General features: G+C 42.6%; 1 protein-coding gene across 6 annotated transcripts in view; it reads right to left on the reverse strand.

Moving 5' to 3' along the window:
* LOC311036560 (DNA (cytosine-5)-methyltransferase 3A-like) overlaps positions 1 to 25,945 on the reverse strand; it is a 45,022-nt gene extending 19,077 nt beyond the window's left edge. For 4 of the 6 annotated variants that reach the window (XM_084045317.1, XM_084045315.1, XM_084045316.1 and 1 more), the window contains exons 1-6: positions 25,806 to 25,945; positions 23,883 to 24,077; positions 19,135 to 19,245; positions 14,261 to 14,615; positions 8,688 to 8,734; positions 6,741 to 6,887 (exon numbers count right to left, since the gene is read on the reverse strand). In XM_084045317.1, coding sequence (XP_083901443.1) covers positions 6,741 to 6,887; positions 8,688 to 8,734; positions 14,261 to 14,615; positions 19,135 to 19,245; positions 23,883 to 23,966 — 744 coding nt within the window. In that variant the 5' untranslated portion in view covers positions 23,967 to 24,077; positions 25,806 to 25,945. Of the gene's footprint in view, positions 1 to 6,740; positions 6,888 to 8,687; positions 8,735 to 14,260; positions 14,616 to 19,134; positions 19,246 to 23,882; positions 24,078 to 25,620; positions 25,733 to 25,805 lie in introns of those variants that run through there. The other 2 variants (XM_084045314.1, XM_084045318.1) reach the window with 2 other exon arrangements.
* Between the last annotated feature and the right edge of the window lie 1,996 nt (positions 25,946 to 27,941).

A 27,941-nucleotide genomic window follows, 5' to 3' on the forward strand; every position in this document is an offset into this window, starting at 1 on the left:
ATATTTTTGTTTTCTTAATAATATAAGAGGCATTTCTACACAGTAAAATCCAAAGTAAGAAGGATTTTACAATGCACCATTAAGTATCCTGCTGTATGTGTGTCTTTACTGTATAAGGTGGATAAAGATAGTGGGACTAATACAGCCTTGAGTAAACATCTCTTTATCTGCAACTGTAAGGCCTATTCATCAATAACTGCATGTACAGTAACTCTATAGTGTCTCAGGCTTGGCTGGAAGCGAGTTCACTGGGTTTGTGGTACCTGACACTGAACCATTAAGCCTGATTTATACTTGGTTGCACGCTGGTGTCGTGCATTAAAAATATCAGATCTACAAGCTCACAATGTGTCACGGTACGACACATTGTGAGCTTGCAGATCTGCTATTTTTGATGCATGACACGATGCGCATCAGAGAGGACGAGTCCCAGCCGTGATTTAAGCCCCTCACACTCTAAATCCCCAACAGCTGCACTCATTCTGATGTCTCTGTTCCTCTCTCTCTCTCTACACTCTAAAATACACATGCACACTCACTTTATTCATCTATCACACACTCCCTCCAGGCTCACACACACACACACACACACACACACACACACACACACACACACACACACACACACACACACACACACACACACACAGACACAGACACAGACACACACAGACACACACACTCTCTCTCTCTCTCTAGAGCAGTGTTTCTCAACCTTTTGGATTTCAAGGACCCCCAACTTGATATGCAGTAGCCCAAGGGACCCCCGATAAGGGTCCATTTGTACAATCTCAGAGTGGTCCCCGGACCCGACATTGAGAACCAGCGCTCTCTAGAGTATATGCCCGCAGTCACATAATGTAAACACATGCTACTCATACTATAGGCTCCACGTGTATCTCCTGCACAGCTGTGCTCATGCCATTACTCTGTCCCCAAAAACATTCTCAGGTTTCTCTCTCACACACAGTGTTAATGGCCCGGGCCAGATTGACTGTGGGGAGATGGATGGTACTGTATATAGGTGGAAGCACGAGAGAGAGCAGAGGGGAAAATGAAGACAAAAGAACAGCCAGAGAGGGTTAGAGAAAGCGGGATAGATACGTGCATACAATACAGTATATAGTATATGCGAGAGACACTGTATATATAGAGTAACTTTAGAGAGGGATAGATACATGGAGAGAGAGGGGGGAGAGGGACGGAGAGAGAGTCCAGTCCCTCAGCCCCTAGTTCCAGTGTGTCTGGTTAACAATAGGGCCTTTAAGGGGGGGGGGGGCTTGCTAGACAGCATGGGGAGGGGTTACAGCGTGCAGAGTAGAAACATGTGCTCTTCAATCAAGAGGCTCCACTGTGGTATATAAATATCAGTACAGTAGGGCTGGTTGGAAGTTCAAAGGCCTGGGCCATATGTGTTAGGCCTCTTGGCTCCAGTGCAGCCACACTGGAGTCAGTGTTAGACAGCCCTGCTTGGATGGTGCACTTCACACATGGCTTAACGAACTGCAAAAACTAACCAACGTCAGTTAGATTTGTTTAAATGTGGTATTTTTGCTATATCACAGGGGAAACGGATCTGCGGTGCTATGGCACGCCGTACCATTCAGACCAACAAGCTGGAAAGGAGAGGGGCTGACAGACAATAATTGTAGGAGAAATTATCCTGTTTGCTCTGAAGTGATGCTTGTCATCTGCAGTGTCTACTGATGATAGAAGTATTGGAACTGGTGGGGTAGGGAGGGGTGTTCAGAAGAGCATGAAAGCTGCTAAAGAAGAGCAGGAAAGCTGCTAAACCACTGCTGTGGCTGTAGTTTTTTGGTGTAAGGGTTTGACTCCGGGCATACAGCCTACAGTTACTACTCCACTATTGGAACCAATGGGAAAGTGACTTTGAAAATGCTGGGGGGGTCATAGGAAGAGGGAGGGGGAGAGAGAGAGTACAGTGGCTATAAGAAGCAGATATTTGTCTCTGGCTTTCTTCCCAGTTGTAAATGCCCCCTTTTGGGGGCCTCACAGTGTGAGCTCTGCTACACCAGCAAGACAGGCTCTCTGGGTCTGAGGGGGAAAATAGCAAAGGAGGTTCCCGGAGACACAATGCCGTCTTTATCATTTACGCACGCCTGCCTGTCACTGACAGCTTCAGGAATACCAAGCACTTACATAACCTGTCATTCTGTGTGAAAGACAAAGGCAAACAAAAAAGACACCACACTTGGGATTATTACATACAGAAGAGTCGCTGTTGTCACAAACAGTGCAAGATTAGAACCAACACATTTGTATTCCTGGACAAGAGCTTGGTTAGATATGACTACAATGGAAACACCAAACCTACTTACTGTACTTACAGTAATTGTGGGCTTTTGCTGCAGATTGAAGAACAGTGAAAACACAAGTCTTCTATTCCGTTGGCAGAGTGCAGAGACATGTTGGGTGCACAATAGGGGCTAATCTGACTTAGAGCTCTGTACAGCATGATACCCTGAGGGCTCAAGGGGTGATGGAGTGCATTGGGAGGCAGTGGAAAAAAAGAAGAGAGAAATTGGTGGAGTGTAGACATTTCAACACAAGTATTTTGGGACATGTTATTTTGGAATACGTTGGAGATAGGGGGGGGGAATACAGTGACATCCAGTCAGAGCTGAATTAAGCCCTAAGTTGCCTTTCCGCTTATGCACAAAGCTTAATGGTATAGAGTTGACTATAGCAACACGATGGTTAATTCTTTTTTTCCTTCTTTTTTTTTAAAATGAGGTGAACACCTGCAGTTGATTTCATTGCCATTCTACCGACTACACTAACAGTTACATTTGCAATAATCAAAGTTGTTACTCTGATTGTAGTGCTGCTGGGCAGAATGCAATGTCCCATTGCTACAGAGCAGAAGCAGCATAGGGCTGCAAGGTAGAGTTGTCATTATATGTAGCAAAGACAGCAGGTATACTGTACAAAGACATACAGTAGAAAGACAAATCATGAATATTCTTATATTGAAATAAAAAAGTATATTTTGAAAGGGAGACAAATTTTAAGGGGAAAGCTTTACCAGGTAATGTTAAACATTACTTCATTATACCATATGACAGCCAGCCTTTGAAGCCTCACAAAAGATTTTGACCTTTGAATACAGTATTCTGTCATGCGCATCAAACAAGAAAGACACTGCAGGGGGCTGTATGGTTGTTTGATGGATTGTACAGTGAGATATGCCGTCAGTGCATTCACTTCGATACGGCTAATCTCGTCTTTACGACAGAACCGCATACAAACAAATACTTCTTCAAGTTATGACAGGTGGCATTAACAAACTGGAAATACTCATTAGACCCATTAAGGCTGGTCTCGAAAAAGGCTTCTTTCAAGCGGAAGATATAGGCTAACATTCCTCAAGATCTGTTGTGCAGCAGTGTAGCTATTGCATTCATTAAGGCAGATTTTAAGCACTGGTCCGCACAAAGGCACGGCGTATTTCATTTATGGCCTTGGGGGCGGGGGTGGGGGGTGGTCAGAGAAAAAGAGGCCATCTGGTCTTCATTGTGTTATGTCCTTTTAAGAGATAATTAGGAATATTACAGGGTCAGCCATGAATACATAAACATAATTCCCCATGAATCCACAAGTAGCATTGTTAAAATAGCTCCCCAAGGAGTTTGCCTATATGGCTCCCAAAAGCTTTTCAAAAGGTTGTTAAGTAATCCCTTTAGTGCTCCTGTGGTTGTAGACCTACTTAATGTAAAAACAGAAGGAAAAACACACCATTCACTCTTCAAAGAGAACAAAGTACAAGGTAATTACATGATTTCGGTGACTGCTGGGTAACAAAACAGGACTTTCAGGCCTGCGAACTTTCTCCTAGTTCTTATAATCAATATTTCAGATAAAGACCCAGGTCAGCGTAAGTTCAAAAGACTAAAGCATTTATCATATGTTCAACACCTCAGCATACTAGACTATATCAGAGCACAGAGCAAATCATAAGAATAATTTAATGTTAGTCTACTACAGTTCTGTTATCTCAGAAACAAATAGGCCTATGTTACGTAAGATGAAATCATGTGATTGCTCTACAAATATTTGCCGTAAACACACTTGATCTAAGAAATCAACATTTCTTGGCCCCGTTGTAAAATAGGAAATACTTTCTGCACATTCCCCCCATGGGATCACTCTAACCCCCCCCCCAAAAAAGAAAAAAAAAATTGTATTTTTTTTCTCTGTGCAAGCAACTTTTCCCCTCAGCACATCTGCAAACGCCTGCACTCACTCACTCATTCTGTTTTTTTTTTAAAGAGACGGTTTCCCTTTAAGCCGTAGCCGTGCGGAGCCGGAGAGCAGATGGTCCATAACAACTCGTGGAAATACCTGAAGTCAGCATATTCTCCCTCTCGCTGTAAGCAGGCTAATCAGACATGCACACTATCCTACTGTGTTATCAAACAAACAATGCATTGCACATACCCATACACGCCGGTGCGCGACACGTCTAATCCAATGTGTCGGGATTGGAATTTTTTTTGCCCCTCAGCTCTCCTAAGGGGTAGGAGAGATTGCTTCAGAAAAAAAAAGAAAGCATGAACATTTCTTTGTCTGAGAATTCAGGGTCAGGTGATTCCAGACAGGAATTCTGGTTGGCTAGAGAGGACTTGCAAAATGTTGGCAGCGATCCAAGAGGCTGTCTTGCCTTGCGAGAGCAAGCAGGGCTGGAAATTTGCTGCAAACCTCATCTTCACCCTCATATCCATAACACAGAGTTTATTTCCATAGCTGGGGGAGGGGTCAGGAAGAGAATGGGGTGGGAGAGAGTGAGAAGTGGGAGAAGTCCACTGTAACACAAGACACATAAAAAGAGTGATCCCATTCCCGGAGGGAAGGCGCGAGACAGCAGGGTTTCAGTCCTCCTTAAACTAACCCTTTCAGGCAAAATGTCCTCACAGACTGACTGCCCCAGCAACATGCTAGAACAAAAATGCTCTGTAGGCACAGAGCAGAATCAAACCCAACTTTAATCTGCACCGTTTCGAGGTCCTCGGGAAAAGGGCTGCAAAGCCAAAACAAATCAATCCTTGTCCAAATTAGATGAAAGCGTGTAATGAGCCAAATAACAAAAAGTAGAAGCAACAGACGAGCTTGCACAGAATCTGCATCTTTGCAACAACAACAAAAAACTGAAAAACAACCCTTTTCGATATTAAGCTTCTAGGGAAAATCCTTCTCTATGTGGAAGATGTGAAAGGCCTATTTCCCCCGGTATTTTACGACATTTCACTTGTGAGACCCCAGCATGTCCTGCTAATTTGGCAATATTTCCTTCCTTTAGACACTTTAATGGCTTCTCCTCAAGCCTGTTCCAATGGAAAGCTTGTGTGTGTGTGTGTGTGTGTGTGTGTGTGTGTGTGTGTGTGTGTGTGTGTGTGTGTGTGTGTGTGTGTGTGTGTGTGTGTGTGTGTGTGTGTGTGTGTGTGTGTGTGTGTGTGTGTGTGTGTGTGTGTGTGTGTGTGTGTGTGTGTGTGTGTGTGTGTGTGTGTGGTCGGTAGACTTCTTGTTACTATGGAGACAACTCATTATGTAACACTCATATAGTTTCTCTACATCACATTACAACCAGGAGTAATATCTAACATGACTAGCCTAAGTAGTGGAGGGGTTGGGCGGGCGGGCTGGAAACGGTACATTTACGAGGATTTACACACCGTGTTGTTTTTGGGAACACGTATTAATGGTCTGAAATGAAACCAGGCTTTGCTGCCATATTCAGTGAGACTAAGACTGGCTATGTGATCATTGTGGGATAAGAAATAAGATCCATATTATTGTTCACTGGTGCTGACACATCCTGTTTTACACAATTGCATTTAACACTATTGATTTTGCTGTGCAAACATATTTTTGTGAGTGCTACAACACTACACAGTAAAATGTGTTGTGAGGTGGAGAAAGCCATGTGTGTCGATGCAAAGGAACAAAACCTTTAGGGAACGACGTTGTGGATTGAAGATGCATCTTAGTGTCGCACACAGAGAAGAAAAATAGTAATTGAGAAGGATACAACAAGGGGAGGTTTATAGGATGGAACCACTGTGTAAAAACTTTCATCTGTACAGCACAAGTCAAGTGAAGGTGACTGAGAGCAACAGCTACCATGAATTTTCATTTGCCAACAATGGATATAGCACAAACAAAGACAGGAAACCCATGAACCGAGTGAACCCAGGCCCCCACACAAAGCCAATGAAATAAATGGTACCTTCATGTGATATCAAATGACCCATCAAATACACTTGGACACAAATGCACTATGGAGCCGTACTCTTAACCCTAGTGATTCACAACCCATGACCAGCCAGCCAGTCGGCTAACTAGAATCCTCCTGCGCTATTCTAGTCCAACAAAGGCAAATAGCAAACAGCTTTTTGTGTTTTTGAAGGTCTGATGTCAAAACTATTGTTTAGACTTTTCAGTTTACAGTACTATAGTCCACTCTACTGTATACATGACATCCCATAATATTGTACCCTGTACCCACATGATCTACAATTAAATTCTATCCACTTCTGTGCTAACAATCCTTTTTGCAGGATAGGAAATAAACTTTGAGGTAGATTTTCCCCATTCCGTTTTTAGTACTTGTGCAGTTACTGTTCTTATTCCTAATCCTTATTTCCCACTGAGGAACAAATATGTTTGTTATACGACAGTACTGTCTAGCATCCCTTGAGACAGTGGCCAGGACCCAGACTCACCTCCATTTTCCACTTGGCCAGCCATTCCTCCCTGGTCCTCTTGCTAATGTAATAAGGGTCACCAGCCTGGAAGGTTACTCTGGGCATGGGCCTCTGACGAAGGCTGATCTCCCCACCAACTCCCCCTCGCAGCCTCCCCCGATCTCCCTGTTTAAAGGGATAAATAAAAAGAAATAAATAGATAAAGAAAATAAATTAACTACTGGGTGTCTGAATCTTTTTTTTCTAGGGTTCTGTGACTCTGAGGTGAGTTTCGCTGCTAAACTGGAGCTATCTCTGGAGCAGCTGAGGCAGACTGTTAAAGATTCAGTGAGATTTGTTCTATGGTTGAGGCGCTGGAGGGGAGTGTCTAACCTGTAAAGAGATGATGACTCACATGTTGATCTGGCCCCCTGCTGCCGTCAGCTCGTGATTCGTCAAGCGGCAACGAGCAAGGCCACATTATCTATTCACAGCACCCGCCCTGGCAACAGACTGTCTCAAAGTTACCAGGGCCAGCCGATGTGAGGGCCTCCCAAGTGTATTTGATATTTCAAATCTATACGCCATTAGGTACCATTTCTTTCACAAGTCCAAGGTCATGTCACAGCTTAAGCGAGAGAGGTACTCATGTCCTCCACAGACCACAACCTAGATCATTTTGTGCAGATTCCACTTGCCCTGGTGTAGACAAACCCACACAGTGACAAGCGTTTTCTAGGATTTTGCTTGAAGAATCGGAAGCAGGCCTACTTCTTAAAATTGAGGTGAAAAGTAAGTACACAATAAAATCCTCTGTTAATTTATACTTTTGAACTCTGAGAGTGTACAAATGGAACCAAAAGGACAGAGTCAGAGTTAAATGAACACTGAGGATATTTCTGTGTACATGAAAAGTCTGACTACCCCAGCTTAGGTCATCCTATCAGACAATAAGCATGATATAGTATATCCAATATGGACAATAACCATTACCAGTTCATCCTTTGTATAAAGAGTGATGCCCAGATCTAGGGAATATACAGTAAATAGATAGAAAGACATTTGTTGATCCTAAGGGAAATTCAGTTGTCATACAGAAGCAGCACGAGGATGAAATAAAGATACAGGTAAGGGTAGAGAACAAGTACAGTACAGAATAAGTAGTAGAGTAACAGTAATTAAAAGCGTATAACAATATAGACAGTATAAAAGATGACTTAACATCTGACCTAGCCCTCTGCGCCTGGACTGAACAGGTAATGTATAGCATAATGTATAAGGCTTATACATTATGCTTACCTGTTCAGTGGGCGCAGAGGGCACAAATACATGTAAAGACCTTAAGACTGACCTGGCCGTCTGCATTTTTTATTTTGGACTGACCATGTTAGTATGAACTTAAGGGAAGAAAAGTATATAACAATATCCTTTTCAATATCATTACTATATCACGATATCTTCTCTTGTATCAGAATTCACGTTATATCATTGATGACATTCTCAATTGTTTACAGACTTACTGTTTAAACGTTTATTAATTTAGACAACTGTGTATCACTATAAAAAAAATCCCACACTCAACAAAATCCCACTGATAATCGATAAAAAAAAATCTATATTATGTATAACAGTATGCCAGTCTGTTAGTGTCATTTTGTCAGCCAAAAACCCAGGTTTCCTCCTACCATCCTTTGCCAGGTATACTGTTAACTGTCTAATGTGTGTTTAGCCCTCTGCGTCTTCACCCATCCCCATCACAAGACATGCACAAAGATTCTAAGTAGACTGGGAGAAAGGGAAAAAACAGATTACGAGTAATTGCTGGTGTACACTGGCCCTGGAGGTGGCTTGTCCTTGACAGCATATTAACACTAGCATCACAACAGTAGTCTGGTGGATGTAGACCCTGGAGGTGGCTTGTCCTTGACAGCATATTAACACTAGCATCAGCCAGGGAAAGAAGACATCATGAAAGAGAATTCTTACCTCGTTCTTGACCGCATCTCCTCCGTCATCCTCCTTGCGTTCCACATCTAGAGGGAAGACAGTGAGACAATGGTTGATCTGAATCATTCATAAGAGACTGGAGAAGCTACAGGTCACATCAATTATACTTAATCTCTAGATCATTAACCTGTGGAAGCCACCCTTTTAATTAGTAAACAGACACATCAATTATACAGGACGGTCAAGCTCAGTCTATATGTCATCCTTAAGGCTATTAACATCATGCTATGATGCAGTTACTTTACAGTAGAGGGCTGCACAATTAACCTGATAATGGTAGAATACGTTCAGAATCTGCTTATTGGCCATTAATGGAATTTGACTTTAGTGCATTGTTCTCGCATATAAGATTAAGAAAAAAAGGGTTATCGCCTTTTACGGCTCACCCCTCAATGGTAGGGTGACTTCACGTTATGTGGGACATAAAAGTGGGACAGCTATACTTTGTAATAAGGATATGCAAACTCAATCAACATCCTAAAGTGATCTTGAATTGCTATAACACGTCTTGCCACTAAACAATGGTCTGGATTCAGTTCAGCAGCATATAACATTATATTTCTCAGTGATAATGGAATTTAAAGTAGGTAACTTGTGCTACTGGATCATAATAAAATAGTTTAACTATTGGGTGAAACACACAAGGTATAGGCTTAAAATGACACTTATAGGCCTACAAGCATTTCCAATCTGGCTGAATTATTCATTCTTGTCTAATTTGTCGATTAGTAACAGCCATAGGCGAGTTTTGCCTCTGCCACCAGGGGGGGGCAAAGGAAATACATGAATACATACATATATTTTTTATGTTTTATATATGTTTATATATGTAAAAAAAGATTGTCCGGCCGCAAGGGGGGGGGGGGCAAGTGCCCCCCATGCCCCCGGTAAAAATTGCCTATGGTAACAGCTGTGTTGTTAGTGTTGCCAAATTTTCCTGGGGGCGATCTCTACATGTTGCTATCCCATGATGCGCTCATGGAGTTTGTTGTCATGTTTTAACTATGGGAATGCATTGGGGGATTATGTGGTGAGCCTTTATGTGCAGCGTTGTATCATGGTGTTCATTTGGTGATTTATGTTGATATATACTGTATATTTTGGTGTAACACCATGAGAACACCATGAGAACAAATATCCATGATACATTTATGCTTTGCTATATGTCTGTGTCATGTGAGGAAGAAAGCTGATGTAGAAGGTCACACATGATGCATTTTGCACTTGTAGGTCTCCCCCAGTGATGCATTCCAGTCACCTATAGGGCCAGTGCCATAATTCGTGTTATTCAGTGTTTGGAGTAACTTTCAACATTTAGACTATATAGACTCTTCTACTCTATATTGACTCAAGTTACATTTCTTTTGACATGATATGCTATTGTATTGAGATACAGCATCGTTCAATCATACTCGTAACATGCTCTGATATCATTTAATTTACAAAGATCATTTTCCATTTGCATCTTTTGAAATGCATTCAAATGAATGTTAATTTATCCTGTGTGTAAGATGCGTGTGAAATACTCTAGTCCAGAGTAGCCTACCAAAGAAGCATTGCAACCATCGCATTGCAATGACTTCATCTGACCGTCATTGTTGACACTCAGACACACAAAACAAGTTTTCAAAACAATAAAGATGGTGGCGCATCTAGTGTCTAATCCGGTGCAATGCCTGTCTTCATTGCAATTCTCAACCCCGGATTGTAGCTTTAACCATGCATCTCTTTATTTTATTTTTACAATTTAAGCACATAGCAGACACTGTAATCCAGAGCAATTTACTCTTTATGGTCCTGCCTGTTTAAATACATTTCAAATAAGTAAATAAAGTTACTTAAGGGGTTCCACTAAGAGAAAGCGACAGGGTAAAACTCCTTACGCGGGTGCAGGGCCTATGTAGGCTTAATGTCCTCTACTCTGTCCTAAATCCTCCGTTAAACTCTGCTTGATCACAGTGGATTTAGGATCACATTGCACACTCAGGTATACACTAGGTGGTGAGTGCCATTTGAGGGTTTGATGCAACCCAGAAGGCTTGGAGATGCTGCCCAGGTTATGATGAGTGTGGAGAGGGGCCAGGTTTACTTTGGCAAATATCACACCTCTGACCCTACATCCCCCTTTTCACGAGAGCTGCAGCTGGCTGCCATTAGCATGGTCCCTCCCACACACCCTTGACACTGAGCAGAAAAGGCAACAACATACTGCTTCGTTTGTGTGACTTTGGGGGCCACATATAATCTCCACGCCAATCTCCCAAGCCAGGATCAAGCTATGAGCCTCTTATAGTCCAGTGTTTCCCAAACAAAATAACCAAACAAATATCCCTATATTTTGCATTTGAATTATTATTATTATTTCAAAAGATATTCAAAGATTTCAAATACATTAAAAACAAATTAAAACATTTTTCAAAATAATGTAATGAATAAATTACTATTTTCACTAGTTTGGGTCTCGGTGAGACGTCAAATTTCTCTTTTGGGTCTCGAGCTAAAACGTTGGTTTGGGAACCACTGACAAACAGACTAGAATATAGTCTGTTTGATTTATTTATTTTTAGAACTGGTGTTGAACTTGCAGAGGGGGCACAGACTAGAGTAGGAGGGTCTTTATTCCTGCTACCAGCCAAGGTGAATATTTGTGACCCCATTAAACAGGCCATCCTATTACATAACCCTATCATTTTGTATATTACTAAGATCCTAATGCATGTTAAAATAATTTCCACCTTTAAAGCTCACCAAAATACCATGCATGACTCAATCTGAGGTTTTAGATGGAGGGCTCCAAAAGTGGAGGGCTGCACATATCAGCCAGGCGCTTAAACATGTGCTGCTTCACCTATCAGGAAGCTGCAAAAACCACAAACTAGCGGGAGTGTACAAACCGTCAAAAATAACAGCAAATATTCCAGGCTCTGCTGAAATTTGCACTAAAACCGCAGTGTAATAAAAAAGAAAAGGCTTTACCGCAATAAAATCTGAGAATGTCGGGATTTCCTATTAACTCAAGCCATGATTCTGGAGGTCCCTAACAACAAAGGCATGTTATTCATTCTTGAACATCATTGTTTTCCTGTGTTCAGCGGAGCAGAGAGGTTAGCCAGGGAGCATGGAGACAACCCAACTGAAACACTATCAAACAGTCAGGATTCATGATTCATGAAACTTTTTTTTTTTCGTCTTTCCTTTTTCCCTAGAGCAGCAGGAGGAAGGAAGCCAAAATCACATCTTATCACAAACTGCCCAAGAACACCTATGCTACTCTCGGCTCACAGTATTTAACCGATTAAGTGCTATTTTATAGTTTATCATACCACGAAAATAGCAGATCTAAAAAAATAAATAAAATAGAACACCAGGTTGAATGTGGTTAACTTGAATGTAATCAAATTCTGTTTCTAACACTGTGTGAACTCAGAGATTTGACAACACCGGCACACTGTATACAACTATTAAAGCAGCGGTGTGGCCGGTGTCCCACATTGGCACGATTGGCATGGTCTGGGTAAACATGGCTGCTATCTATTGAGTTGTATCACCAAACCCCATTATAACACTTGAGCTCTAAGAGGCTGGGGGAAACTTTTTGGATTGCATGTATTCTGTGCAGTCAACCCCTGGCTGTCATTGAAGCACCCTACAGGCCTGTCCAAACAATAGACCGCTCTCTTAACAGCCTCTTCTAGTTTGTTCCATGTGTAGCCTGCACCGTCCGACCCTCCTCTCTATTTTTCCATCCCTCTATCCTGCTCCCCCCCCCCCCTGCTCAATGGGAATAAGTGACTACATAACAATTCGCTGAGGCAGTGTGTATGTGTGTGTGTATGGGGGGTTGGGGGGAGTTACTTTACGTGTGGCTTGCCAAGGTCGTTGGGTTTGTGAGGAGAGCTGGCTTGCATTGCCCACAGAGAGTATACCTTGCCAGTTTGACTGCGTTCCAGCTCTCGTATTGCTAGCGCTCGGTTCCACTCCAGCCGGCGCTCAAATCCTTCCTGTGCCCTCCAGATGGATAACAGAAACCCAGCATGGCGGGCTATCGATCCACCATGCTGCCCCCTCAGTCTCTCAACTCTCTCTCTCTGTCATGGGGGTGCTAGCTCTCTCTCTCTCTCTCTCTCTCTCTCTCTCTCTCTGTCTCTCTCTGTCTCTCTCTCTCTCTCTCTCTCTCTCTCTCTCTCTCTCTCTCTCTCTCTCTCTCTCTCTCTCTCTCTCTCTCTCTCTCTCTCTCTCTCTCTCTCTCTCTCTCTCTCTCTCTCTCTCTCTCTCCACAAACTAATTTAGTGACTGTACTGATATACTGTATGTGAACATGTAATTAATGAGTCTGTTGATTACATTTTGGGTAAATATGTAAATCTGTGGCGTGTCCATGTGGATGCATGGAGCCAATTTAGAGTGTGGTCTGCAAGGAGCAGTGGGCTCTGGGGTTAATGAAGTAATTTAGAGTTGCTCAATGCACATCTTTCTGTGTGTGTGTGTGTGTGTGTGTGTGTGTGTGTGTGAGAGAGAGAGAGAGAGAGAGACACAGCACTAACAGCATGCATAGATCAGGTTAATACAGAGTGCAGACTTGGTGTGTAAGAGCTCTGGGCACAGTGCCATCCACCTGGAAGCCCCCACCCCACCCCGATCCTATTCGATGCACAGACACATGAACATACACACACACACACTCAAACACAGACAGCAACCAAGTGGCGGCCACAAGAGAGACCTGCTGACTCCCTGCACTCGGCAAACGACGGAGGCACGTTGCCAGGAGACGGCTTGCCTCGCTCTACCCTGGGTTTTATTTACTGCACCACTCATCAAGGTCACAGCCTGTGCGTCTCCACGGCAGTGAGAGAGAACACGTGGCTGACCAGGAGAAAGATAAAATAGAGAGGAGAGACGAGTATGGAGAGAGGGAGAGATGGAGAGAGTGATAGATTCATTAAGAGAGAGACTATGTAAGACAGAGAGACAGAGAGAGAAACCACTCAGCCCGCCATGGCTCTACTACAAAAATGTATCGAATAAGATTTTAGTTTTTTACACTGATCCAGAAACATTAATGCCATGATGAGTGAATATATATGTTATACTGGCCCAGTGGAAAGTTGATCTGCAACGCTAGTGTTGTACGTGACACACAAATACTGTAAGTCTCCTCAATTATATAGGAATCTCTAGGTCTGTTGTTCATTTGCAGCTCATGGTTCATCACTGTGCATTTGTCATCACCCACCCTCCCCTAAAACTATACTGTGTACTGTATGATTTGTCGATTGTGGCTTGTAAACACAACATTCAACGTTGGCCCCTCCTCCCTGGATTGTTGACACCAATAGTCCACCCCTACTGTCCAAAGGGTGACGCCCAGAAACATCTCAACTAATTAAAATAAGAAAATTCAACCAGAGGGAAGGGTCTCTGCAGATGTAGTCTATACATAGTATTTTGGAAATCCTATTCATTTGTAGCTTTAATTTTACTTGGTTGAACAATGGAAACACCGTCACACAGAAGACAACAGAGCTGAGAAAACGGAGCCAATAACTCACATTTTGTCGGGCGCTCCAGTTTCCGTCTGCCTCGTTTCTTGTGCGGGGTTGCCAGGCTGTCGTCCTTCCCTTGAGAATCCTGCTCCTCCCGGCTGGCTACTAGGAATCCATTCTCCAGGGAAGGGCGCTCTGATCCGCGCTGACCCTGTGAGCCGTCCTCTGCCCGGCAGGGAGTGTCTCTAGGCAGCCCATTCTCCACTTCCCTTTTCTCCTGTTTAGGGAAGCAGGCGTCGGACGTCCTGTCTCTGTGCCCGCCCACGCCTCCATTGTGGACCTGTGCCATGGACGGCCTACCCAGCCCTGCATGGCTGTTGCCCAGGCCCCTGCTCTCTGCAAAGGAGCTGCAGCCCTCGACCTGCAAGTGCCAGGGAAAGAAGATATTTCTCAATAATAGATGGTGTATATATTAACATATATACTGTATATGTAGTAGATTCATAAAGTTTGACTTTTTTATATTATAAATAAAAAGTCTAACCAAATATTGCTTTAAGGAATTCCCCACTTCCCATGCAATCCTAAATTGCTCAGTAACTGTGCTAAATTGCTCAGTAAAAGTGCCAAAGATTACTGCTCCAGCAAATTTGTTTGTTGTGATAAATGGAAATAACTGTCAAGCCTGCTGCTGAGTCACTATTAATATTCTGACTTTGACTATAGTATTCTGACATTCATAACAATAAGTTGAGCAGCAGTGTGTAAATGTAGGAAAACACTCAAAGACAAAAGCAAAGACACACAATTGCAATACTTTAAGTTACAGTAACTACCCTTCCACACTTTGCTGCTGCTCACGCTTAGGCCTGATTTATACTTAGTTGTGTGCCGACCTGCAACCAAGAGTGTAAATCAGGCATAACTTGTTGCCCACACTAACGTGCTGCCCCCACTAACCTGTTGCCCGCACTAACCTGTTGCCCCCACTAACCTGTTGCCCACACTACCCTGTTGCCCACACTAACGTGATGGCCACACTAACGTGCTGCCCACTGACATGCTGCCCCACTAACGTGATGCCCACACTTGATGGCCACTCTAGTGTGATGCCCACACTAACTCGGGAATCAAACCCAGGACTCGCTGTCAGGCATCAGAGCCTATGTGGTACACGCCTTAACCACTCGGCTATCGGCGCCCCCCTTTGATGGCCTCTCTAACGAGTTGCCCACAATAATGTACTCAGCTTTTAACTTAACCTGCAGGAAGGCAGGAGAAGGGAAAGCTGGATTTGTTGTACCTTAGCCATCTGTCAGGTGTACATATCATTATAGCTGTAGCAGTAAATCACTGTTTGATATAATGAAGAAGACGTGCAGTGGTGCTGCAGCTGCCAGCGGTCATGACACATCATTAGATCTACTGCAGCGGGCTTTGTAGTACACAAACCCAGGATTTACAAGGTGTCATCGAGAAGCCTTGAAGAAAAATGTTATCTGAGAGAGTGGCTCGGGAAATAAAATTCCCATTGTCGATGTGTCAGGGTAAGCCCTTTATGCTACAGTGAGAGAGAGGAAATGGACAGCTTGACAGAAAGTGGTACATTTACTGTATATCATCGCCGTTGGGCAGAATCCTTGTATCTCCATCTCTCATCTTTTTCTTTCATAAATTAATGCTATTGGTCATCCTTAAACCACTTAAGCCCTATTTTATTCTTTCTCATATAACAATGGATATAACAGTGGGTTTTATAACCACAGAATTTTTTTTCAAGAGCTTGTGACAAAATAATAACTACATTTGATCCATAGGAACACAGGCTATTTCTTCCCTTTACTGAAAAATAACTGCTTTGAACATAAGGTTTCTACCCGAAAGCAATGATATGCAGCTATCTCATAGAGAATCTCTTCTTTTTTTTTCATTTTCTTTTTACATAGCTGTGTCTGGGGAGAATCAAAAACTGTGCCTTCGACTTTACACTTATTAGTCAATGAATTGAGGAATTTCCCACCTTGCTCCATTTATGGGAAGCCATAAACTTCAAAGCTGTGTACATAGCTCTGCGGTACACCAATTAAGTGAGAGGCACATAAAGGATAATGTACAAGTTCAGTACAGTACAGAGTACAGTACGGAGCTCCCTGTAACCGTGTAGTTTCTTTGTTACAGCAAGACACAAATATGAAAAGAATGCTAGCTATTTGACAGGAGGGATTTTTTTCCCCTTAGGTCTGTTTAGTTTGGAACGCCCAGGAAACTATATTTCATTCTACGAAGAGCATTTACCCAACTCCAAGAGACAATACTATTACTAAAAATCACACCCAGTGTGAAGAGAGTGGTGCCTTTGAAAGTGTAACTGGTTGCATCTTTGTGTTGCAATCAGCAACAATATGTTGTCACGTGACACGTGACAACATATTGTCACGTGAAGCTTGACCAATCAGCCGTGCTCAAACATACGGACGGACATACGGACGGACACGGACAAAGTCAAATGTAGGAGTGGTTGGCACCACTCAAAAAAGAAAACGTATTTTAAATGAGAAAAACAGAGATTCATCACTTGCACAACCCTTTCACCTTGATCACCAAATGTACTCTCTCTCTTTTGGGTCGACCTAGAAAAGATCAATTCCAACTCTTTGAAGTGTAGGAAATTTGAGATGGGGGGGAATAATGGGGGGGGGGGGGGGGGGTGTTTTGATAGGGCGTCTCTGTTCCTGCCCTAAAAATAGCCATGAAAAAAAAAATAACCAGTTTCCCAGACAATCCCATTACTGGGTCAGTGAAAGCAGAAAGTGGAGCATGTCTTGCGAGATCAGATCACACTGTCGACAGTAGCGCTAGATCCTTCATCTCCTGTCGACAGGTAGAGTGCTTACATCTAAACCCCCGTAATTCAGACGGACGACAAAGACTTTCTGTCTTCAAACCGAGGATGTTCAGCAAACAGGAGGGATAGAAGCAAAATGGCAGGGCAGGTGTAGATCTCACATATCCACTGAATGGATGCAAGGTCTATATGGTTTAGCATGGTCTAGCATGCTAGAAAATGTATGTGCTGTAGCACTTGATGTCTGTAAAATCAGTGTTGTGCCAGTTATAAAGAACAACACCACAAATACCAGAAGAAATTCAAACATCAATTGTGGCTGTCTCTTTTTCCCATAAAACTTCAAATGACACAGAATGAGAAGTTTGACACTGATCAGCCCAGCAGTTTCCGAGATTAGCTGTGCACAGAAGGCAAACACAGACACTCAGACAGTGTCCTGGCAAATAACAATCACACAAAGCCACATAAACATATTCCCCCCCACCGCACACATGCACGCACAGCCGCGTGTGCACGCACGCACGCACACCAATGCCTGTCGGCAACAGTGTTATGCAACACATTTACACACTGATCCACATGTGGCCCTCTGCCAGAGGTTAGAGTTCACAGTCAGTCAATCAGGCAGCACAGACAATTAGACAGAGGTCAGGTCAAAACACAATCCAGCAAACTCAGCACATCACTGCTTTGACATAACTACGTATCAGACTAGAGCAATACAGTATAGTCATTTAGTCTACGGCCACCTTAAGGCAAACCCCAAAATAATTAATAACGAATATAAATTCATTGATTACTTCATTGCTCAATTATTATTTTTAATTCCCTATTTTCAAGTAATAGCTTAGAAATTAGATTCATATATAGATTTGTTCATGACTAGACTGCCTTCCCTTTGTTTCTTTAAAACAAAATAACTAGAAAATGTGCTCCTTGTAGCACAGGTCTCCGCCAGGTTAGGTAGGCTATTGTGGGCCAGCAATGTTGGGTTATGCGCCAATCGGGATGGAATATGAAAAATCGGACGGCGACTTCTTGATCACTTGACTATAAAGATAATGTGTACCGATTTGCATGATATTTGGACAAAATTTGTAGGAGTTAAAAGGGTGGCATCTGTTCCTAAATATAGTGCGAATGTGTGTGCAAAGTTTCACCACAATCGGGCTATTTTCAAATAGCCAACGTATGTGTTTAAAGGGCGAAGGGCTCACTTCTTTTGGGGCTCCCACACACACACGGACGGACGGACAGGGTGCAAAACATAGTCTCGGCCATGCCTTTCACCCTGGCGGAGACAATAATTGCTCGAATACTTTGCTTTTACATCATAAAGTTTGATATTGATTAAAGATGTTTGTGAATATTTCACAAACATCCCAAACAATACTAACAACAGATCTGTGCAATAAATCTCTGAGGAAGGCCTACAGTATGCTTTTGAAGACTTGTGACTTGTGATTAAATCACCTACCAGTCTCCTGCATTTATGCATGTGGTAACTCTGCCCTACCTCTGTCACCCTTAACTGCTGTGAAAACACTCCCAGAGGTGCCCAGATTGCAAGCATGGGGGTTCTTTATCTAGTTTATGGACACTCTTCAGTGGCTTTAAGTATAAGGCACTCAGTAGAATGAACAGTTGATTTATGAGCCTGGTCTTTTTAGGTGCATAATATGTGTCGGTTGATACTGGTATAGCAAGTAGTAGGACTAGGAAACTCACAAAGAGGGAGGTGTCTTATGTGAGATATAATTCCATTTTATTCTTAAGGGGGAACTGCAAGGTGCAGCACAGGAAACATTTTGGTTAAGGAGCCGTAGAACTTCCCATATTGCATACCAACCGTATTAATCTTGAAATGACATAATAGGCCATTGCAGTGATTATTCACATTACTGCACATGTTCAAGGCTTCATTGGCCCATAAAGGGAAATTTGGTACTGAAATAGTTCTTTCTTTTGTTAACTGTAATATGAGTAGTCAGCAAAGGGGGCAGGCAGACAGGCTCCATAGTAGAATAACTGTCAGCAAAGTACAGTAAGGGCGATTGCAGGATTCTTATTACATAAAGTCACTGGTACTCACTGGGAACTGCTTGCGTTTTCTTCCAGGCCTGCCAGTTTTATAAGAGGCATTACATTTGGCCGGCTTTTCCTCTGTCATTAGATCCTTGTCCAGTGTTGTGTATTGTTCACCCTGTGAACCAAAAAGAGACATCATTAGACTGAGACACACAGAATCCTTCAATAGCTGCAGTAATTATGCAGTACTGTAAAGCACAGAATGATATATCAGTATTACAGTACAGGTCTGATGGGGTGGGTTAATCAATGCAAGGGGCTGAGTGGCTGCTTGAACCCAACTAAAGATGTGCCCACCTTCAGATTGCATTTGTTGTACACTCACCAATCCACCTACGCACACACAAACACTCAGTCTACAACAGGGCCCTTGAGCCCCTTTTGGGGCTCAGTGGACAATGAGATGGCTAGCAAATTGAATGACACACTCCTTGAGGCAGGCTGAAGTGAAAGCTCTGCAGACGCAGAGCTGACCTTACACAGAGGATCCCCTTCTTGACACCGTTACAAAGACGTCTGCTACCCCCCCAACCCCCTACACTGCAATTTTCTCTTTGATTAATAAAACTGTCTCCCCACCAACTGAACAAAGCCCATGTCCACCCAAACAAAGCATCCGCTGGGGTTGATGGAAGAAAAGATGATACTAATGTATATGTTCCGGGGTTTCAGTATTCACTGAATAGGGCCACCAGCAACACCACGCCTGAATGTAAATGAGATTGCAATCCCCGTACAGAGGGGGGATGCCCTCAATAATAACACAATCTATTTACTGACAGTTATTCTACTATGCTATATGGAGTCTGCCTGCTGGTTTGCTGACTGCTATTAGGGGTCAGTCAACATTTTATTTATGTTTCATGTAAAAATGTCTATTGTAGCACAATAGACATTTGATTAAATGTACAACTTCACCAAAACGTTTATGCATTATCATATTATAAAATGAAGTTGTGTTTTGACTGAAGATGAGCATATTAAGCGATTTCAAGAACTGTTTTTGGGTTCAGATGACTTGATTAGCATTTATGATCATTTTGTACTGTATCACCTCATTTTACAATAATTCTATGATCTAAATTAATACATTAGAAATAATAACGAATGCAGGTAACTCGGTACTGCAACTCCCTCCTGGCTGGTGCTCCGGCATCTGCCATTAGACCTCTGGAGCTTGTTCAGAAAGCTGCGGCTCGTCTGGTGTTCAACCGCCCCAAGTTCTCTCACACAACTATCCTTCTCCGTTCTCTGCACTGGCTCCCCGTAGCGGCTCGCATTCAGTTTAAAACCCTGGTGCTAGCCTATAGGGCAGTGAAAGGAACAGCTCCTTCTTACCTCCGGGTTTTGGTCAATGCCCACACCCCTGCCAGACCACTCCGGTCTGCCACCTCGGGGCGACTGACTCCCTCCCCACTCAACGGTCCTTCTGGTCGATCGACACGGTCACGACTTTTTTCTGTTCTGGCCCCACAGTGGTGGAATGAACTTCCCACTGATGTCAGGACAGCAGAGTCACTGCCCATCTTTCGCCGCAGGCTGAAAACCCACCTCTTCAGGAAACACTACCCTTCCTCTTTGCCTGGCCTACTTGTTGTTAACTAGTTGTAGGAACTATTGTTGTATTGTTGTATTGGATCTATTAGCTCGTGCTCATTTGATTTGGCTATTTTATCTCATGTGTTAATGAAAGTAGATAGCTGATATATTGCACTTTTACCTTAGCGCTAGGTATACTCTTGGTTGCTTGCTTTTACAGGAAATGCTCTTAAGACCTCTGGTGATTAGTAGTTTCGTTCCCTACCTATGTTGAATGCACTTATTGTAAGTCGCTTTGGATAAAAGCGTCTGCTAAATGACTGTAATGTAATGTAATGTTGAAGCCCTGCTGCTGTTAAGGCAAAATGGTGGCAGGATTGGAAAATAGTCACACAAAAAAAGCCAAATGAAATGGCATATTTTTATTTTTATATATATCATGAAAATCCTTGTGTAGGCACAGACTCCCAAACTCTATACTAATGGCTGAAAGGGGAAATGATGTCAATAAAAATAGCTAGGAATTTCAAAGGTCAGGCTGTTACGTCCCGAAAGTTCCGGCTGGGGAATGGAGAAAATACACCCATCCTCAACATTCCAGAATGACAAACTGCCCTCTGTTGGGACAGGAGTAATCTGAGCTGTGATTATTGAGTTGTGGCTTTATAGCGACAGAGTTACACTCTCATAAATGTATTGTTTACACTACAGTATTATGTTAGCTACTCTCCAAAATATACCCATTCTAGAATTTGAAAATGGGATAAACTACAAAAAGGCAAAAAAGAATCTTCTAAAATCCAAGATGCAAACGTCTTCCACTTATTTTCTATCCTCACATCGATTAACACTATTTCTTGACACTCTTTCTGAACAGACTACACCAGTGGTTACCAAGCGGTGTGCTGAGGCACACTGGTGTGGCGCGAGACAAGTCCAGGTGTGCCTTGCAATGTGACGACCACATATTATTATAGCAATACATGCAACTATAGCTTTTTACCCCTTTTTCTCCCCAATTTAGTCTTTATGACAATTGATTCCTCCCCACACACATTTCTATGTGTTGTCACTGCTGTTGTATCCTACTGGCTCACCTGCCAGTGAGGAGCCCCCACCGGGAGGACGTAGAGCCTTCGTCCTACTCGTCTTGCCCAACACTCCCCACTGACAGGTGCCGCTCCAGCCCGTAGGAGTATGTGCAGTGACAAATCTCACCCTCCCCGCCGGCTTTCTTCCCCTGAACACAGGCCAATTGTGTTCATATACTGTAGACGCTCAATAAAGCCGAGCGTCTATACGCTCGAATCTACCACGGTGCATCCGAACCCCCAGACTCCGCGGTAGTGGGTAGCTACTTATCCACTTTACTACTTTACTGAAAAATATATATTTTAACCAATTTCAACCTGGCCTTCCTATTTTGGGCATGTCATTATAGGTGAAAACTTCTCACACGTTTTAACAATAGCAAAAATAGCAGATCTATAAGCTCAAAATCCATCATATTGTGAAGTGTTGTTAGCTTGTAGATCTGCTCATTTCACCGTGATTACAGGTGTGCCTTAAGATTTTTGACTTGCCCATTGGTGTGCCTTAGGCATAAAACGTTTGAAAACCAGTGGACTGACTACAGCACACTATTGAGGTACCCTCCGTCCCACCCACACACACAGTCACACACAGAGTGGAAATAATACTACTACTATCTAAAGTACTACCCATATGGATTATATAATATTTTTAAGCAGCCTGTAAAACAATTTGTTGTTGCCTGGAGTGAACTCCACAATGCCATCAATATCATTGCACTATTTTCGTCTAGGCGGACGGTTATTTAAGGCAATGCCTGTTGCTAGGCAACAGGACTAGGGGCAGTGCCGCTTAGCGTAGTAGAGGAAGAGGACAGACCCCCCCCCCCCCCTCCCGGCTCCCCAACCCCCCAACAGTAAAAAGCAGACATAGAGCCATTCCGCTTCGCACACAACCTACATCAAGCCAACGCCCACGTCATCAACCACCATTACCAAGACCAGGCGTCACCTACGGTACTGTGCATTAATCACCTCACACAGGCAGGGAGAGATGCTGCCAGGTGGAGACCTTGTATGTCCAAAAAACGTCACTTTTCAGTCACTTTTCCAGTGGAATCCAATGTAGTTATTATTATTTAATCACAAGCTCTTGTTAATATGTTTCATTGGTTCAATATTCATAAAACCCACTGAAATACTTTCACTTAAAAAAAAAATCAACACGTTGTGAGCTAGTAGATACACTTTAGTAGGGCATTGATTTAAAAAGTTGAAATATGGAGATACAAGGTTTCTGCCCGACGGCGACTAAATGTAACAGTAACATTGATTAGGGGGACTGTATTACAGGCCGTGCACCAAGGTGAGTAGCGAGACCTAAGTTCAATAAAAGGACAGAGGGATCAATGCTACCAAGTCTTCTCCTGTGGGTCTGTGGGTTGCACGGAATCAATAAGGCATGAAATTAACTGATTGCTGAAGTGATCAGTCCATTCATAAAATAGGTGACATGGGAAGGATTGTATTGCGTAGGTATTGATATGGAGCGGTTGAGTCATTGTCACTGGACCAGATCCACCTAAAACTATAGTCATGACAATGTGATCCACCTAAAACTATAGCCATGACAATGTGAGAAAAACAAAATGTACTCAAATACTTTACATAAGTGGTTCCCAACCTTTTCTGAATCAGGGCCCAGAGATCAGGGATATTTTAATGATCAATCAATCATGTTCCAGCTCGGATCAATGGAACTATTGTTGTAGTATACTTTAAATTGCTATCTATCGGTATCACGATGATACATTGTTTTATATTAACCCATTAAGGCCTGAGTCCGATTCTTAAAATGTTTTCTAAATCCTAACAGATTTTTGAAAAGAATATAACATTATTTTTTTTTTACGATTTTTCAAAAATAGCAGATCTACAAGCTCATAGCGCGGCACTCGGTGCCGCGCTATGAGCTTGCATATCTGCTATTTTTAAATAGTCAAAGAAATCTAAAATGTCACAGATGCATTCCCGGTCTTATTGGGTTAATGTTATATTATCAATAAAATCTCAGTGTTTTGCCAATTATTTGGGGGCCCACTTGCAATATCCTCGCCGCCCACCGGTGAGCCCCGGCCCACAGGTTGGGAATCGCTGCCACATGGCCATTTTGTTCTCTTACCATTCTGTGTCCAGGCGAGTCCCCGTAATCTGCACTTTTATATGTGGTGGTGGTTGGCATGTTGGTACCAATGTTGGACGGCATTGTAAAATAATCTTGTGGTCAGTGTGAATGACGGAATCTTCTGATGGAAATTTAACTCAAAACGAGAACAAAACAAAAAAATGTGAATTGATGATCCTTCTTGCTGCTCTCCTGGAAAATGAAAAACAGGCCTGATTAGGACTATATGGTGAATAATCTGACAACCAGCATGTTAATAAGTGAGGCATTACAGATAAAAGGTTTAGTATTAAGTTACTGGCATGCTTTGAGGAGTAGTCTACATGCCATGGAGTGTTTAGTATTGCAATGATGGGCTTTCAGTAACAGTTTAGCATTGCATGTTTTGAAACATAATGCAAAAAAACAAAAAAAAAGTTCTATAATGAATCATGAATAGGCTACTTCATATTCTTTAAAAAAATATCTAATAGTATAGCCAAACGTGCATATATTTGAAAATGCGCTTGGTCTATTGCAGTGGTCCTCAACCCTTTCAGGCCGCGACCCCCCAAAATAATCATATGTGAACTGGGGACCCCCACCCTGATAAGCACTTGGAATGTATAGGAGTGGCATTACATTTAGTTTGACTTGGTTCCACAGATATATTAAAATGTTTGCCTCTTTCTTATATTATTTGACAATTTGGCCAATGTCTGACCAGTTTATATAATATAGGTTGTTATTACTTTTGATGCAGAAATGTCCTTTTTTATGTATTAAAACGCCTTTAAAGTCCTTAAATTGTCACCGTACTGTCATCATGGGGACCCCCCCAAAATCATGTGGGGACCCCCTGGGGGTCCCGACCCCACAGATTGAGAACCACTGGTCTATTGCCGGTCTTAAAGGGTGCTATAGAATACTATGGCTACTATAGCATAGTAGGGCCTATAGGCCACATGGATTCAGATATATACACTAGACGGCAAGTAATGGCCCTGCTGCGTTGACCAGGCAACGACAGGGCATAATATGCAAACACAATTTGGATGGCAATATTGAACTGTAATTGATTTTTTTCATTGATAACCCGTCGTTAAACAGCACCATTTGTCATAACTCGCCAGGTTTAACTGAAGTGTAACGCACTTTGGTAGGAAGGAACCCACCATGCGCATACTGTAATGTAAAACATATTTCAGAAACCAAGGCTGTATTTAATTTCCTACAAAAAGGAAAGCTACACCGGGATTATTGCCAATTGGCTTTTGATGTATTTAGGATCAGGCGATTGGAGTGTTAATCTCATCCCTGAGAATTATTGCAGGTTATAACCTGAACGTGTTATCTTGGGGGGAAAAAATAATTTATTATAGGCCACACAGGCATTTTACTAGTGTCACGCATTTTCATGCACATCAGGCTAGAATAACGACTGCGATCAAATCATCTGAATCATATTATTCGACACGTTATGCATTCAAAATGTCAAAGTTTTAGATGTCTCTTTTGCAGGGGAAAGTCTACACAATAATGACCCCAAGAGGGATTATATATACCTCTTTTACAGGCCATCACGGCCACTGAAGGATAAAACCCCGTTATATTCATGATGAGGCGGGTTATTATAATCCTGCCCCCCCTGCTGTAAATGCTCTCATCAAGTTCAAGAGCACATCGGTTGGCCGACGTGCACTTGAACTTGATGAGAGAAATCATCAGCACATCTGCACAAAAAAAAAGCACCAACCATAACCTAATCGCTGTCTATTTCCATTTCCTCTTCCACCCCGAGCGTCTTCCTTCCGCTCTCAGAGGCTCTTTCAGTCACATTATGTTCCGATAGAGGTTTTTACTCTCGCTCAACGGCCAGTTCTAAGTGCCGGGGGGTTACGGTTCTAAACGAGTGTGAGTCACAGTGTGTTCAGTCGTTACCCTGTTTTGCCAAGTCCCAGGCCTGCCTGACCCTTTTTGTCTCGCTGTGCTGCCGCCGGAGAGCCTCTCCTTTCCTCTAGCCGTCCTCCTCCTCCGCCTCCTCCTTCCCCACAGCCCGGCCGACGCTCCTCCAGATGCTCCGCTCCTCACTGCAGGGGCCCGAGGACTGTCTGCTTGGAGACAGTGTTGCCAGATTCTGTAAGAGAAACAAGCAACCAGGTCTAGGAAAACCAGCCCAAAAGAAGCAAATATGGGCCACATGAGCACTTTAACATATACATCAGCTATTTGAAAATAGAAGATCTACAAGCTCACAAGCTGTTGTGAGCTTGTAGATCGGCTATTTTCAAATAAAATCTTGCAGGGAAATTATAATAAGCAGATCTGGCAACCCTACTTGGAGAGCTTCTCCACCAGGTCCTAAAGGCAGTCTGTCTGAGTTAAGCCCTGATATAATAGTCATTTGTGCGCTGGTGGTGTGTTGCATATGGTTGCATGCCGTAAACAGCGGTGGAAAAAGTACTCACATTTTTTTTCTTAAAAAAGAAAAAGTATCAATAGGCAATGAATAAATACTCTGTGAGTAAAAGTCCGGAATTCAAAAATGTACTTGAGTAAAAGTATTGGTATCAAAATGTACTTACCAAAAGTAAGTTTTCGTTATGCAGATCTACAAGATCTATATAACATAGACATGTAGATCGGCTATTTTCAAATGGCCGAAATGTAGATATATAGGCCTGAAGTGGTTAATGTATGTTATTGTAACTAAAGTTTTCAAATAATTGTAGTGGAGTAAAAGTATAATATTTGCCTCTGAGATGTAGTGGACTAAGTGGAGTAGAAATAAAATTACTGAAAATTGGAAATACTCCAGTGAAGTAAAAAAAACTCAAAATTGTACTATATAGGTACAGTACTTGAGTAAATGTACTTACTTTACACCACTGGTAAATAACAGATATACATGCTCACCACGTGTCACATTCGTGACACATGGTGAGCTTGTAGATCTGCTTTTTATTGAGCAAGTCGCCTATAACTACTGTAAGCATTGTATATGTATAGTGACACTTTGCCAACATCTGGAAAATAATGGAGAGCCTTTTATTTTAGTAATTGGATCTGATTGCGATTTGAATATTTCAAAAACAAACTCACCAAATAGGTTTACTTGTGTTTTAGGCAAAATGTTTAAAGCCCATATTGTTGAAACTCCTGGAGGTCCAAATGATGCTGTTGCATGGCCGCGTTTCTTCTTTCTTTCTTCAGGCTAGGTCTTTCATGTTTGTGTCATTGTGTGTATGATCAAGCATCTTCATTGAGAACTAAAAAGGTCAAGGGTTATATTATTTATGGACCTCTAGTTCTACATTCTACCTGTGTAGAATGTGTCTTGGCCTGGCTGGAGACAAAACGTATACAAAATGACTCCTTTCCATTTCTTACGAACATAGGAAACCTAAACACGTGTTGAGGTGAAACAGGAACAGCAGACAGGCAGGGTAGGCTGTCATTTCAAAACCCCCTACAATACATCAAACGTGACTGCTACAGTTGTATTTGTTAACCTACATGTATTCCATACATGACCACTAGGCGGCGACATGATGCCATTTGGATTTCAGGTCAGGGTTAGATTCAGTAGTGCCCACATCCATGGCCAAGACCCCATAGCCTACAAGTACAAAGACAGCATTTCCCTGTGAGGCTTGACAAGGGACTTTGGGAAGATAACAGGTGTGTGTGTGTGTGTGTGTGTGTGTGTGTGTGTGTGTGTGTGTGTGTGTGTGTGTGTGTGTGTGTGTGTGTGTGTGTGTGTGTGTGTGTGTGTGTGTGTGTGTGTGTGTGTGTGTGTGTGTGTGTGTGTGTGTGTGTGTGTGCAATATTTTATTTGTTTATGAAGCACCTTTTACAGCATAACTCTCTGAAAGGCTATGACGGTGTCTGTCTGTCTGTCCGTTGCTAATCTCGCAAACCACTGGACTGATTAGCATTAAACTTTGTATGCACGCTTACAGTAGGCCTACGTCACCTAAAAGGGATTTTTGCAAAATCTTGGTTGGGAAGTGGACCCTGAACCTTGCAACCATTAAGGGAAATTGGTTCTATAACGGAGTCCAATATTTTGAGCCA

Source organism: Gymnoscopelus microlampas, assembly GCF_963454915.1.
Source record: "Gymnoscopelus microlampas genome assembly, chromosome: 20".
Classification (NCBI taxonomy): Eukaryota; Metazoa; Chordata; class Actinopteri; order Myctophiformes; family Myctophidae; genus Gymnoscopelus; species Gymnoscopelus microlampas.